We start from the raw sequence: 14,383 nt of genomic DNA on the forward strand, positions 1-14,383 counted from the left end.
GTGCCGACGAGGCCTTTCTTTAGATACCAGGGCTCATTAGGCCGACTTGATATGACAGACATAGTAGTGGTCTAGCGCTGGTGCTATTTTTATGGCTTTAAGATGAACAAATCGATTTGGAACGAATATACGTTTCATGACCGGTGGTGTTTAATGTTAATATGTAACATATACACCGTGCGCTCGCAAATAAATTGATTACTTAAAAGTCAAAGTTCAGATATTCAGAATCTGAAACATTTAACATCGCAATTTGAAATATTAATTTACTAATCTTAAATTATCTTCATTCATAGTAGCATTGACCTATTATTAGTCTAACCGAGAAACAAATTTGTTAATTGTTTTTAACATTCGTTTGTCATTTCTAATGTAAAATGCTGGAGTTACTGTTAATGGTAATTTTACTCTGCATATTTCACCTTTAGACTCACAGTCTCATTACAGAAATTCAAGAAAAACACATCTGCCAATCAATTATTTAACACATGTTATAGAACATTTGCTATATTCACGATTTCTGGGGGGGGGGGAGGGGGCAGAGTTAAATATTGTAAGATCCTATTCCTATTCTTAGAGAAGGAAGCTAATCATGTAATATTAAAATGTTTTCTTTTCTATACCACGATCGACAGTAGGAATATTTCATGGTGTCTCTTCAATATGTATTGGTGAATAAAAGTTAATATGACGCTTGTTTGTTTGTTGTTAAAACACAAAGCTAAACAATGGGCTATCTGCGCTGTGCCTACAACGAGTATCGAAGCCCATTTTTTAGCAGTGTGAGCCCTCAGACTGAAGGGTTATCACGCTTGTAAATGTCATGGTCACTATACATTAGTATAAACCGTTTAGATCTTTAAGGCTTCGAAAATGTTTAATTACACAGGCCTGCGAATTTATACTTCATAAAAGTTGTTTTGGTTTTAATAACGGAATTTCTATAATTCTGCTACGCAGATTTCAAAAATAATATTAATTTTTTTTCTATCACGTGAGGATTTTTTTACAAATCGGAAAGAAGAAAAACTTACTTAGATCAAATTATTATTTCGTTTACCACAACGAATATTTTTGTTATTATGTTTGTTATGTTTGGGTTCTAGAACGATCGATAAAACTCTCACGTCGCGATTGTTCTAGAGAAATCTATAAGCAGTGGTTGTCAACATTTTAAGCATAACAAAATGTGATCCGATTTCAATGAAAATGATTCACTTATGTAAAAGTACATATGACGTTTTGTGAAAAATCTGTACGTAATGGTGAAAAATGGATATCATTTTGGGATTCAGCGTACAGGTTTGGTTTGTTTTTGAATTTCGCGCAAAGCTACACGAGGGCTATCTGCGCTAGCCGTCCCTAATTTAGCAGTGTAAGACTAGAGGGAAGCCAGCTAGTCATCACCACTCACCGCCAACTCTTGGGCTACTCTTTTACCAACGAATAGTGGGATTGACCGTCACATTATAACGTCTCCACGGCTGAAAGGGCGAGCATGTTTGGTGTGACGCGGACTCTAATCCGCGACCCTCAGATTGCGAGTCGAGCGCCCTAACCACCTGGCCATATCCGGGCCTCAGCGTACAGGAATTACTGTAGAACATGTAAAATTTTCAAGTCAATAAACCATCGCAGGCCTGTGTAATTATTAATGACCAATGTAAAATAAGGAAATAAAGACGAAAATGTTAGTTGACAAATATCTATCTTTAATTTACCAGAACCTATAAAGCGTACAACTCTTTATATAGAGGAGACATCCGACTCCTAAGGAACATAACCCAAACAAAAAAGTCTCCATCCCTTTACTCCTTTGAGTTAAAGTAAACCGTCAACATGATTAACTGTAATATGATATTAGAAATATTATATCAAGTGATGACTTATCCTTGAGATCACTACACACAAAAGAAAAATAGATAAAACAACCAATACTGTTGCATTTTAGCAATATAAACATCACTGGAAGAATTTACTTCCTGTTTGATAATTAATAAATAAAGGAATTACTGAAATACTCCCGCTTTTTTTTAACAGGCTATGCGAAAATATAGAAATTCAGTACAAAACATAATTGCACAAAAAAAATATTGTATAAACAAGAATACAAACCTTTGAGTATTTACAATACTTCAGTAATTCTTTTTAGAAGTTACTTAAAACAATAATCATTACCGCATTTTCTGTTGAAGGTCACTTTTAAGGCAGGTCTAATCCGGTAGCACCCTCTATAATATTTCAATACTTTAGAATTATGCCGCGACTTTTGTTGCCAAAGTTACATTATCCTGTATTGCAGGAAGTGAAGAACTTCTGGTATCTCCCTCTTCTACCAAACTACTTGTTTCGCTTTCTTCGAAGTCTTTAATGTCACCCGATGCTGAACTTTGACCGGGAGAAGATTCAGATAAGTCTTCTGGAAGATCATGTTCTGAGCTTGTAGTTGTCACATCGTGGTTCTTTTGCATGTGGTTCTGCAGACTTTTTGATTGGTTGAAAACTTCTCCACAAAGAGAACATAGATGATCGTAGTGCTTTTGGTGGATATCCACAAGATGACGCTTCAACTGTTTGAGCGATCGAAAGGTTTCCGTGCAATTTTCACATGGATGAGTAGTAGAAGTGATATGAATGCGCATGTGTTCCTTGACATGACATTTGCGAGAGAATGTTTTTCCACAATGCGGACACATGAAAGGTTTGAGGCCAGAGTGAGATTTAAGATGTGCCTTCCGATTTTCTTTGCGAGCAAAACGTTTTTTACAAATGGGACATTCATAAGGTTTCTCACCGCTATGAGACCGCATGTGTATATTGAGGTTTCGAGAAAGAGCAAACTCCTTTTTACATTCTGGGCAAGTGTATTTAGTTCCCTGAGCATGGATCCTCACATGCCCCTGAAGGTTGCTGAGACAGGGGAAAACCTGCTCGCACTCGGTGCATGAAAAAAGTTTTTTGCCACTGCCAAGCTCTGTGTCTGCATGACATCTAAAATAGTGCTGTTGCATGTCGCCGGAATTATGAAAAAGTTCTGGGCACATGGAACACTTTAGAGTATTATTATTTTGTTCATGGATTTTTCGATGATTATTAAGATTAACTATGTTGTTGAATAGTTTACTACAGTCTGGACAGTTTAAATGTTCACCACTGTCAATATTCTCCTTATGCATGTGCGAGTGGTTTTCTAGCTCAGCCCGAAAGAAGAATCTCTGGTGACAATGAGCGCAGTCATAGGGTCGAGAACTGAGTCCATGTTCTAGCATGTGTTGCTGGATCAAGTGCGGGGCTGTAAACACTGCACTACACATGTAACACGTGTAACAACTGCAACCCTCAAATGTATGTTCAATCAGGTGACATTGGAGCTTGGCTGGAGATTCGAACACAGTGTGGCATAACTTGCACTCGTGGCTGGTCCCTTCTTGTATCATGTGTGAAGTAACATGAGCTTGAATTTCTGCCTCGCTTTCAAATGACATTTGACACTTAATACACTGGTACGTCTTCTTATGGGTCAACTTGTGTTTTTCTAATGCGCTCACAGTTTCAAATTTCACCTTACACTCTGGACATCGCAGGTCTTCGCTTCTAGCATGAAAACAATCTTTACACATGTAAGTATGACCATTGTCTTGCTTCCCCGTGATGATGAGATTATTGGCTTCAAACTGCTTCGTGCAGACGCAACAGGAATAAAGAGGATCACAGTTTTTCAGGTGAAACTTGGAATGGACTTGGATTTCCACGTCTGACATTAGAGTTTGTTGACAGATAACACACGGAACTGGCAAACCAATAGCGCTATGCTGCTGAATGTGGCTGTAGAACTCTTCTTCGTTCTTCACCGTTTTCTTACACGTCACGCAAATGCTACCAGTGAGTACTTTGCAGTGGCTAAGCTTGTGTTCGGCCAGTGTTGCTGCAGTGGGACAAAGCTCATCACAAATATTACATTTGTGTTTGGAAGGGCTGATAGTATGCGTTTTCATGTGGTTTTCCAATTCCGAACGAGTTTTATAAGATTCATTACAGTAAGCACAAAATAAACTTAATGTTGTCTGCCCGGATTTCTGAGAACCAGACGTTCGAATGTTGTGAACTTGCCGGCGATGAGAGTTCAGGTGGCTCTCCGATGAAAAAATACCATCACATATTTCGCAGCTAAAATCTTTTTTACACTTTAGAGAGGGTGTTAGCGTCTCACTTCTACCGTTTAATGGCTTAAGGCTAAGATTCTGTACACCGTCGGCAGACATAGATAACTGGTTGCTCGCTGATGGACCCTTGGCTTCTTGATTGTGACAAGCCTGCATGTGCTTATCCAAAAGGAATTCGACATGGAAGGCTTCGTTACACGAGGCACAAGAGAACTCCTTTTTGTGAGTGTTCAAATGATACTGAAGTTGAAATTCTGTTGAGAAACACTGATCACAAAGTAGGCAGCGAAAAGGGTGAATTTTGTACAAATGCATTACTTTAACGTGTAGTTGGAACTCCATTTCAGAGCGAAAGACTGCATTACAACTCGTGCACTTGAAGAGTCGACATTCATTACTGTGCTTTACAGCAAAATGAACCTGAATGCTTACTTTAGAATCAAATATTTCCTTACAGAGAGAACATCTATACAGATGATGAGCGTGGATATCCATCAAGTGTTTCTGGAGTTCGTCTGGTTTGGTGAAAAGTTTGAGACAACATCTGCAACCATACTCTGTTGATGTTGATAAGAAATGCGTCACTACGTGCGCATCTAGTTGCTGTTCTGTAGGAAACTCAACCTCGCACTCACTACAAGTAAAATTCTGGATTGCCGCTTCTAAGTGCGTCTTAAGATGAGTCCGAAAAGACTCAAAATCTGGGAATGCAGCATTACACTGACTACAAAGTAAGGGCCCACTGTGTGGGAAGGATGGGATACCTCCGTTGACTGTTGATTCTTTTGTCGAATATGATTGAGCTTTAGTTGAAGTTTTATCCCAAAATCCACTGCTGTTGCTGAGGGTACTTAAGGTACCGTCTTTCGTTGCAGTTACATTATGTTTCGGACTTTCATTTCTATTCTCGTGGAACGTTTTCGTGTGTTCTGTGAGGGAAACAGTACTGGGAAATCCCATATTGCACTGCGGACAGTAAAGGTTTTCTTGCACTTTAGGAAAAAGATCTGTAAAACTATGAATGGTAAGTGTGTGTTTCTGAAGACTATGGACACTATTAAATTTCATATTACAATATTCACAGCTAAAACTTCCGTTGTTGCTACGCGCTTGATGCTGCTGTAATGTAAGCGCCAATGAAGAAAGGTTAAAATAGGATGGAGAATTTAGAAGAAGTTGCCCCACATCTTCCCCCGATGTTGGCGCATGCTCTGTTTGCACATGTAATTGTAAAGCTTCTAATGTAGAAAAGCTACCTTTTGCACAGAAACCGCATAGGAACTTAGTAGATTCTCTCTTACTTTCAGCACTACTGCTAATATCCTCCATTTCGGCATCAGTGTGAACCTAAGAAAATGTTTAAATATCGGTCATATTCCATTTCAAAGTAAAATTACAATACAAAAAATAGTAGAGACTACAATAACGTAATTCAAAGATTCATTTCTAAGCGTTGAAGGAAAACCAAAAACATTTGAAAACAATCACATAAAACAGTTACAGTGAAAGAAGTTTCTCACTGCATTCTCTTATGAAATGATATTGAGTAAAAATTTGAAAGCCTTTAGAAGTCATTTAAAGTAAATAGGATTCACTTTATAACAAAATTAAAGTTTCTGATTTGCTCTAAAGGAAACTTGGTGCTACTCCAATTTCGAAATTACAGAGTTTTGCTAAACTGACATTGTCAATGACATAAATTCACAGTCAACAGAGAAACCAACCACCCAGTGTAAGACAAACCTGTATGAGGCTGGTAAAACCAAAATAGTTTACAACTACAATTACAAAGCACTTTCAAATTATTCTAAAGATATTACCTGATGAATAATGGTATTAATGATATTAGTTTAACGTACAGTACACGAACAGCCATTTATTACGGTAAGTGTATAAAATTTTGAACACAGTGCTTTTGTTTTATTCTTATTCATCTATAACTAAGTGTCTTAAAACGCATGTTTTTAATAAAACAAAAATCTCACCATCATTAGATAATAACTTGTGATGTCTAACTTATGTTTGTTTAGACTCATTTTCAGTCTCCAGAGGAAGTTAGGCTGTACTTCTATTATCACAGTCGGATTCTGAATCAATTAGAAACGTCGAGTATTGTCAGATAACTGTGTACTTATAGTCTTAAGAGAAGTAAACGCGTTATGAATAATGATATTATATAAAAACTGTCATCTTATTAAATTTCAAATATTGTTGTTTTTTGTTTTAAAAACAAACAGTCAAGGACGCTGATAATTTTCTGAGTTGATAAACTACTTGGAACAAAACATTCTCTAGAATCAGTCCTAATGTGGAACTCCTGGGGTTCAAATACCACGATTTACCTTTTTATGGTGGATCAAAGACTGCACTGAAGAAAAGATATCTCGACATACTGGGCATTTTCCTTGAGCTTCGGAGGGGTGGCTTTGTTCCATATGCAGTCGGAGAGCCCCTGGACTAGGGCAGAATTCATGGCAGAAGGCACACTGGCTCGTCTTCTCGCTCGGTGAGGCGCTCCCTTCGCGGTGGGTCTCGACGTGGGCCTGATGAAACACAAGGGAAAAGAGCTCAATTAGACTGATGACTTCATCAAATAGCTAAGTACGACCGCCTAATACCAAGCTGTTTTTGAAGCAGAACCTCTGCAGAGAGCATGCCAGCTGCAATATCACCTACTGCGAATAATAATACCAGATTGACACGGGTTATATTGTCACATTATAACCATCAAGTTAGAATAATTCTGGATTTAGGACGATTCCCTTGTGCTTTATTTATCTGTAAGGCTTCCAAATGATTTTAAATTTGTTGAAAAGTACACAATATATAAACAATAAACACACTTTCTGTCGATGACAAAGAATATATTTATTAAACGGAAAAAAATTACAATCTTCCTTCAAGATCACAGGACATGAAAGTATTGCTCAGGCAAAAAAAAAGTAACATAAGAACTTTTTATTTTATAAGAAACTGTTCGCGATAAAATGTAATCAAGGATTTTACTGAAGCTCTTTATTAAAATACGTTACGTTCTATTGAAAAAAAAATGTATTTGCCATCAATATTACGTTTCAAACGTCAACATTCAAGAAATAAATAGAGCACAACCAATAGGAAGTGTTTGGTGGTAATATTTAAAAAACTAAATTATTTTACATTTCGCCTTGTCATTTTCGCCGAAAAAATATAAACATACGTCGCCTTGGTGTTCTTCTTATGAGTATTGTATTAACATATCTACATAAACGAATAGCAAACTACGGTTCAATTTAACGAAATATTCTATGGAGATTACAGTTGACTAGCACTAGCCACATTTCACATTAAATTAGTTGAAGCATCTGTCTAGTTATATTAAAGTTCGTGTAAAACAATTAATACGGTATATAGTATTTTTGTCACATTTAACGTGATTGTGAATTCATTCTTGTTTTTTAAAAATAATTTTGATAGATAACAGATGGCAGCACATACATAAAAATAGTGTAGTGGTTATACAAATGAACGCGCCAATTGTTAAGCGCAAAATTACACAATGGGCTATCCATCTGTGCTCTTCCCACCACAGTTATCGAAACCCAATTTTTAGCTATATTGGGTCTCAGACACACCGCTAAGCTACTGTGAGCCAAATGAACGAAGTTTCAGAAGTACATCCATTTTTACAAACTTTAAAACTAAGTTTTTTTTGCTTATAAATTCTATATTGTGGTGTGATTTTCCCCATAAAATATCACTTTTTGATAAACATTATTTGCTTATTTTCCTAATGTTAACTGTGTTTGTGCGAAATATCTGAATAAAAACAACATAACTACATCATTTGTGAATGATTCAAATTTCATATATTTCCTAGTGATCCGTAGTTACAATGAACTTTTTTTTAAAAAAGAAAACTCATCACGAAAAACATAATACTTGATACTTTACTATTTGTAAATATCAAAAGAAGAATTACGAAACTAAAACATAGGATTCGCGACGACACTTTGGCAAACTAATAAGATGAAGAACATACAACCTGAACGTGGAAAACAGTCTCTCTCTATAACTCCCATTAAACATATGTCTAAAAATGTTATTGTTCTTTAACCAATACCATTCTTATTAATATTATTTGAGAAATAAATATACCATTATTGACCTTTAATTTGGGTTTTCTTTGTTCTAGCTCAAAGCTTCCTAACAGACAATTTGTACTCTGTCCACTATGGAGAATCGAACCATGGATTTTGCAATCTGTAAACTTACCGCTGATGCACTGGAATATTGCTCTTTTATTACTGCTGTTTATTTAAACGTTACTTTCCAAATTGGGATTTTCTCATATCCTGCAGTTCACTCAATGCAGAAACAAAAAAATAGTCGGCAAGAACAAATAGAATTAAAATTCACACTTCAGATTTATGCATCATAATTCCACAGTTTGTTCAAAACTCACTATTCAAATCATTATTTCATACTATAACAAGAAAATACTACGAAAGTGGGTATCGTTTGACAAACTTTAATGATACATCGGTGTAAGAAAATGGTGCTGTGGTTTAATTTATAATTATACAATAAAGAATACTGATAACGTACTTTCTTCTTTTACGAGGTGAGGCCCGGTATGGCCAGGTGGTTAGGGCGCTCGGTTCACAATCTGCAGTTTCGAATCCCCGTCACACCAAACATGCTCGCCCTTTCAGCCGTGGGGGCGTTATAATGTGACGGTCAATCCCACTATTCGTTGGTAAAAGAGTAGCCCAAGAGTTGGCGGTGGGTAATGATGACTAGCTGCCTTCTCTCTAGTCTTCCACTGCTAAATTATGGACGGTTAGCGCAGCTAGCCCTCGTGTACCTTTGCGCGAAATTCATAACAAACAATTCACGAGGTGGCCATTATTTGAAAATATTACGAATGTTTCCGTTTTCAAAATACATATTACTTCCTCTTCATTCCTTTGCTTCTGGTTACCAAGTTCATTAATAATTCCTTTGCTTCCCGTTACTAGGTTAATTAATAAACGACACATAAATGTGTGTCATCATGCACCTACATCATAAAATAGTCAGTCATTATACTGGCACAAGTTCTCATGACATGGCTTTTAGAGGTTGTGATCTATATAAACAAACCAGATTAAAATATTCTTTGAATATTACAAGCTTAATTTACGAGACTGAAAAAAACATTTCTACATTACATTTACATTGCACGACAAACTTCAATTAAATACATACAAGTCATCTTCCCCTATATAATATGTTGAACAATAATTTCAAGTAAAAAGTAGAGCATTATGTTTGTTTATTGTTAAGCGCAAAGATACGCAATGAACTATCTGTGCTGCGCCCACCACGGGAATCGAAACCCGGTTTTTAACGTTATAAGCCTTCAGACTTATCGCTGAGCCACTGTTGGGGAGGGGGGCTGAAGTTTTATGTCTATATGACTATATTTCGAGTTTAAACATGATGATTTTAAAAACAACAGTTTATGAAATCTAAATGCGCTAGAGATACAGAAACGATAAATATGTTATGGGCTTTTTACAGTGAAGCTGCTGACTGTCAAAATGATGCAATGAAATGACTTCGAATGCACGTTTCTGTTCTATGACAAGGTGAATCAAACCTTCAGTGACTGTTTATTAATATCTACAATAAATGTGATACATAAGGAAATTATTCTATGTTTTATCACCTTAAGAAATAGGATACACTGGGATAAAATTATATTGTATCGCATGTAAAAAAAAAAAATATTCTTAAGAACTTATACTTTGTAATTTAATAATTCTTTTAGCGATCAAAAATACACAAACACTTATGATCATAGTTAAGATAACCAAATAGAACTAAGATAAAATAATCAAATGTGTATGAAACAAGTTTGAGCTGAAATAAAAAAGAAATTATGTAACACGTGCATTTATTTGGATTGGGTCTTTCAATATCTCAGCTATATATTCATAAAGCCAAACGAAGCGGTATAGTTTATTGCCGAATTCGTCAGTGTTTTCTTGTCACAAGTTTAATGGTTAAAAGTCATAGCTGTTCTTCCTTTTTCGTTTGAAATGTTCCACCTGCTTCACAATTTAATTTATAACGACCATTTAGTTAACAAGCATAGTTATTTTTGGTTCTGTCAGAATTAAGGAGTGGTTCTCAAAACAAAACAAAAAAAAAATAGAGAGAGACTGTTTTACAGACATGAAAACTGTACAATTTGCTTTTCACCTTCCCTAATCCACCCAATAAGCCTAAATTAAAACATATTAGGGATGATTCAAATACAAAGGGAACATTAATATCCCTACTCAGGTGAAAGTATTTCTTAAGATTTCGAGAGATCTAAAACAACTGGACATCTTAATAATGTCAGTCTAGAGTTATTTTGAATGTTCCTTATTTATCATGTAGATTATCATGTAAATGTTTCTTTATTCTCGTTTATTACTGCAAAATTTAAATATATTTTTGGCATAATATAACAGTTGATGAGCGTTTGCTTCTAAATCAACATAACGTCATTTCTTGACGTTTCAATTAAACAGTGAACTAAAATCGAGTCTGTTATTTAATACTGATCATCAATACCTTTAATCCTGCAGATAATCCGTTTGGAATAAATATCAATTATATCATTTAGTAAAATTTCATTAAGCTATTCTAAATACATACACGTATAAAAAAAAAGCTCGTTACGATAATTCAAATACGTCTCTTCGCTTTTTTAAATATCGAAACAAACTATTTTTATTTCATGTTTGGTGAAGTGGATATTGATATGAAACTTGTTAACAGTTACTTTTGTAATATATTAGAATTATTTTCATTGTCATTAACATTTTTAGAGTATTCAGCACGAGTATTTTGAATTACAATTAAAAATAAAAAACATTTTCATTCAGTATTGGTTACATGCTAAAGATCTTATCCATAATTATCTATAAATATAATTTCAAGACTTATTCGATATGCAACAGTATTTTAGATTAATCTAGCTTTTTCAAAACGTTATCTAACCAACATTATAAAATCTATTTTCATTTGGTGAGAAGGAAATGAAACATTGTTTAAAAATTCAAAGTTTTCTCGTGAAAATAGATTAATAATCTTTATATTAATTTAAATGTTTAGGTATTTGCAATACATTCCTATGACTGGTAAGCAACAGCCAATTCATATGGGCACGTTATCCTTGTTATATTTGAAACTGAATTACTGTCTTTATCTCACAAAATTATCAGCTACAAAAGCCAATAAACAACTGTCGAGAATAATGAAGAGAACAGTGTACGGTCGAAACCTAGCATTCCTTTTTCCATGCCACTTAGTTTATTCTCGATCCCAGGTCAAATCAATGGTCACATCTCAGTGGGACATCGCTCCTCAGGGGAGGCCTGAATACCTCCTCATAATTACTTGAAGTGTTTTTTTTTTACGATCATAAATTAACAGTTCCCCTCTTGAGAAATGGTGACATAATACTTATTTGAACAACCCTTACATAATAACTGCACCTTAAGTAGATAAGCAGGATTAGTGTATGTAGAAGATCCATCACTTAGATCCTTGTTTCAAGGAATCTTGTTTGTCTGTAAAACACCATTTGAGTTATTCTTCTAATGTTGAAGCTATAGTATTTGAATAACAAATGCATCTTTTCTTTGTACAAACAGAATCTTTTTTTACAGTGTTATTTGCATAAAAGTTTGAAATTTAATGTGTCTGCTAGACTGATACGCAATATTTGTGAAAAGGTGAGTTTCGTCAAACAATGTTTGTGAAGCTGTAAATACAGCTCTTCAGTTTGACACAACATCCATTAATTACTATGTGACTTTCATTATTTTACACACGATAAGTATGTAATCAATGTGTTCTTATATACGCAAAGAAAATAATAATACATCAGTCTGCACAAAATTAAAATCTGGCTTACAGGTAGAATAACAGTATTCTTCAACTAGAAAGAAAACCAAACAGTTAACAAGAAATATGTATTTTCATTCATCTATTTTTCTTGCCCAGGTTAAGATGATACCACATCTATTTTTATTTTGTTAATTAAACAGACACAAAGCTACAGATAATACAGATTAATGGACGAAATACGCTTAAGTATCAAACTACTCAAAGCAAACAACAGGAAATGAGTATCCTATATTTTTGTTCGAATTGTATTATTACATTCTTACTTTGTGGTCAAACGTCTTTGTATATCGTGCCAAACTTTCTTATGCAACGGATGTACACCTCACCCAACACACCTGAAACTCGTTTGACAGCTACAATTTTATGACGGTTAGATTATACCACCGAATTTAAAACGGTCGCTGATGGTAAACTTAACAAGAAAAAAATATCAACAACCAAGATTTGTACTCGCAAAAAAAAAAGCACTGCGCGAGTTTTTGCAAAGCAATAAAGTTCCACACGAAAAATGTGAACAACAACATATATATTAACACAAAACTCAATCCAGTTTACAGTATAACTAGCAATATTAACACGAAATAAGAATATAGAATCATTATTGCCTTTTAATTCACTATAGTTTGTGAGATAATAATGGGAGTAAGTTTTGAAAGAAGAAATTTTCTCGTATTTTTCATTTACAAAATGCCCGCTCAAAACAACAACAACAACAAAAAAAAAAACTTATGTTAACCCTATGGACTCGTGAATTTTATGGGGCGTGAAATTCAATTATAACAGATTTAACCATGAGTGCCCACTGACCTCAGTTAGTGCTATTCATCTTGGAAGAAGAAACAAAAGCAAATATAGAATAAGTCTCATATGGATAAGTGAAATAATGGGTTAATGAAAATTAATAAAAACACTTTTTTTGTTATTATAAATCTTGCTATTATTACATATGTGCGCGAAGTTTAGAAATATAGTTTTCTCGTTAGTTATGCTGTTTGCTAGAACTTCGTACATTTGAGATAAATACACGTCAAATATTAGGTTCAATGGTGTTAGTGATGTGACTGATGTAATTTATGACAACTGTCCACATTCAATTGGTTCAGAAGGCATCATCTCTAGAGGTCAACGTGTCAAGAAATAATCAAATCGAAAGAAAATAATGTATGAGGTGAAAGAAAATGGTTAATATATATATATATATACACTATTGTACATAAGTTATTGAATAAATATACAAATTAATATTTGACGTTTACCATGAATGTGTCATAGCTATCTATATATAAATATGTACATATACCAGATATATACATATGTGTGTATATATTTATATTCATACACACGTCTGTATGCATGCATGTGTGCAGTATATACATATTTCATTTCAACACATTCCAAAGTTCAAAAGCTCACAATGTAAGGCAATTCGATAGAAAATTAATCTTTAGCTTCACATCCTGTCCACATGCTATGTTGCTTACCCTAAGACAATATCATACGGCTATATGAACTTCATGCATGAGACCACTTGTTGCTCCGATGCATTTCCTTAATTTCAAAAATTGCCAAGTACAAAACATTAAAAAATATATTTCTGGCTTACGAATTGTTCGCATACAAGTCACTTCTATAATTTTAGATGAAATTTATTTTTTAATTAGAGTCCTTAATATGCAGGGTAGATATTTTTTTACAACTTTTGCCCTGTTTCTACTGTACTGACACACATCAAAATGTTGGTAACCTAAAACAAAATCATTTATAAATAAAAGAAATTGCGTTAAATATTATTGAGAATATATTGGTTACCGTTCTAATTTTAATGTCTCGTGATTATCAGTCATACGAAGCCATGGATTAAATTCTGGTGATTATTCAGTTTCTTACACGCTTTTTTTTTATTTTTTTTATAACCAATCTGTTAAAAATGTTTTCAGAAGTAAACGCTTCGGTATAAATCACTTTGTAAGTTTATAACGCGTTCTTTTGGGCGCTTAACAAAGATAATCGCTAATATTTTTATCCTATCAAAAATTGTATTACGCTACGAATGTTGACGATGTTCTACGAGTTTCAAACGTACAACTAGTAGGCCTAAATTTATACTTTATATTTTCTTTTTAATAATAAAACTGTTTGACTGAATCTTTCGTGTAGATGAAGGAATCTATTCTTAATTGTCGAACGTCAGGAAACCCACCTTTATTACAACTAATTCGTTTCTCGTAGATCTGTATCAGTTTGGTTTGTTTGTTTGTTTTGAATTTTGCGCAAAGCTACACGAGGGCTAT

The 14,383-nt window shown here is 34.4% G+C and overlaps 1 protein-coding gene across 4 annotated transcripts in view; it reads right to left on the minus strand.

The window, feature by feature from the left end:
• Window positions 1-1,724: 1,724 nt before the first annotated feature.
• LOC106458340 (zinc finger protein 423-like) overlaps window positions 1,725-14,383 on the minus strand; it is a 189,310-nt gene continuing 176,651 nt past the window's right edge. For 3 of the 4 annotated variants that reach the window (XM_022384528.1, XM_022384527.1, XM_022384530.1), the window contains 3 exons: window positions 6,506-6,706; window positions 6,149-6,250; window positions 1,725-5,510 (listed from right to left, as the gene is read on the minus strand). In XM_022384528.1, coding sequence (XP_022240236.1) covers window positions 2,256-5,510; window positions 6,149-6,250; window positions 6,506-6,706 — 3,558 coding nt within the window. In that variant the 3' untranslated portion in view covers window positions 1,725-2,255. The remainder of the gene's footprint in view (window positions 5,511-6,148; window positions 6,251-6,505; window positions 6,707-14,383) is intronic. The other variant, XM_022384529.1, reaches the window with a different exon arrangement.

Source organism: Limulus polyphemus, unplaced genomic scaffold (assembly GCF_000517525.1).
Source record: "Limulus polyphemus unplaced genomic scaffold, Limulus_polyphemus-2.1.2 Scaffold448, whole genome shotgun sequence".
Taxonomy (NCBI): Eukaryota; Metazoa; Arthropoda; class Merostomata; order Xiphosura; family Limulidae; genus Limulus; species Limulus polyphemus.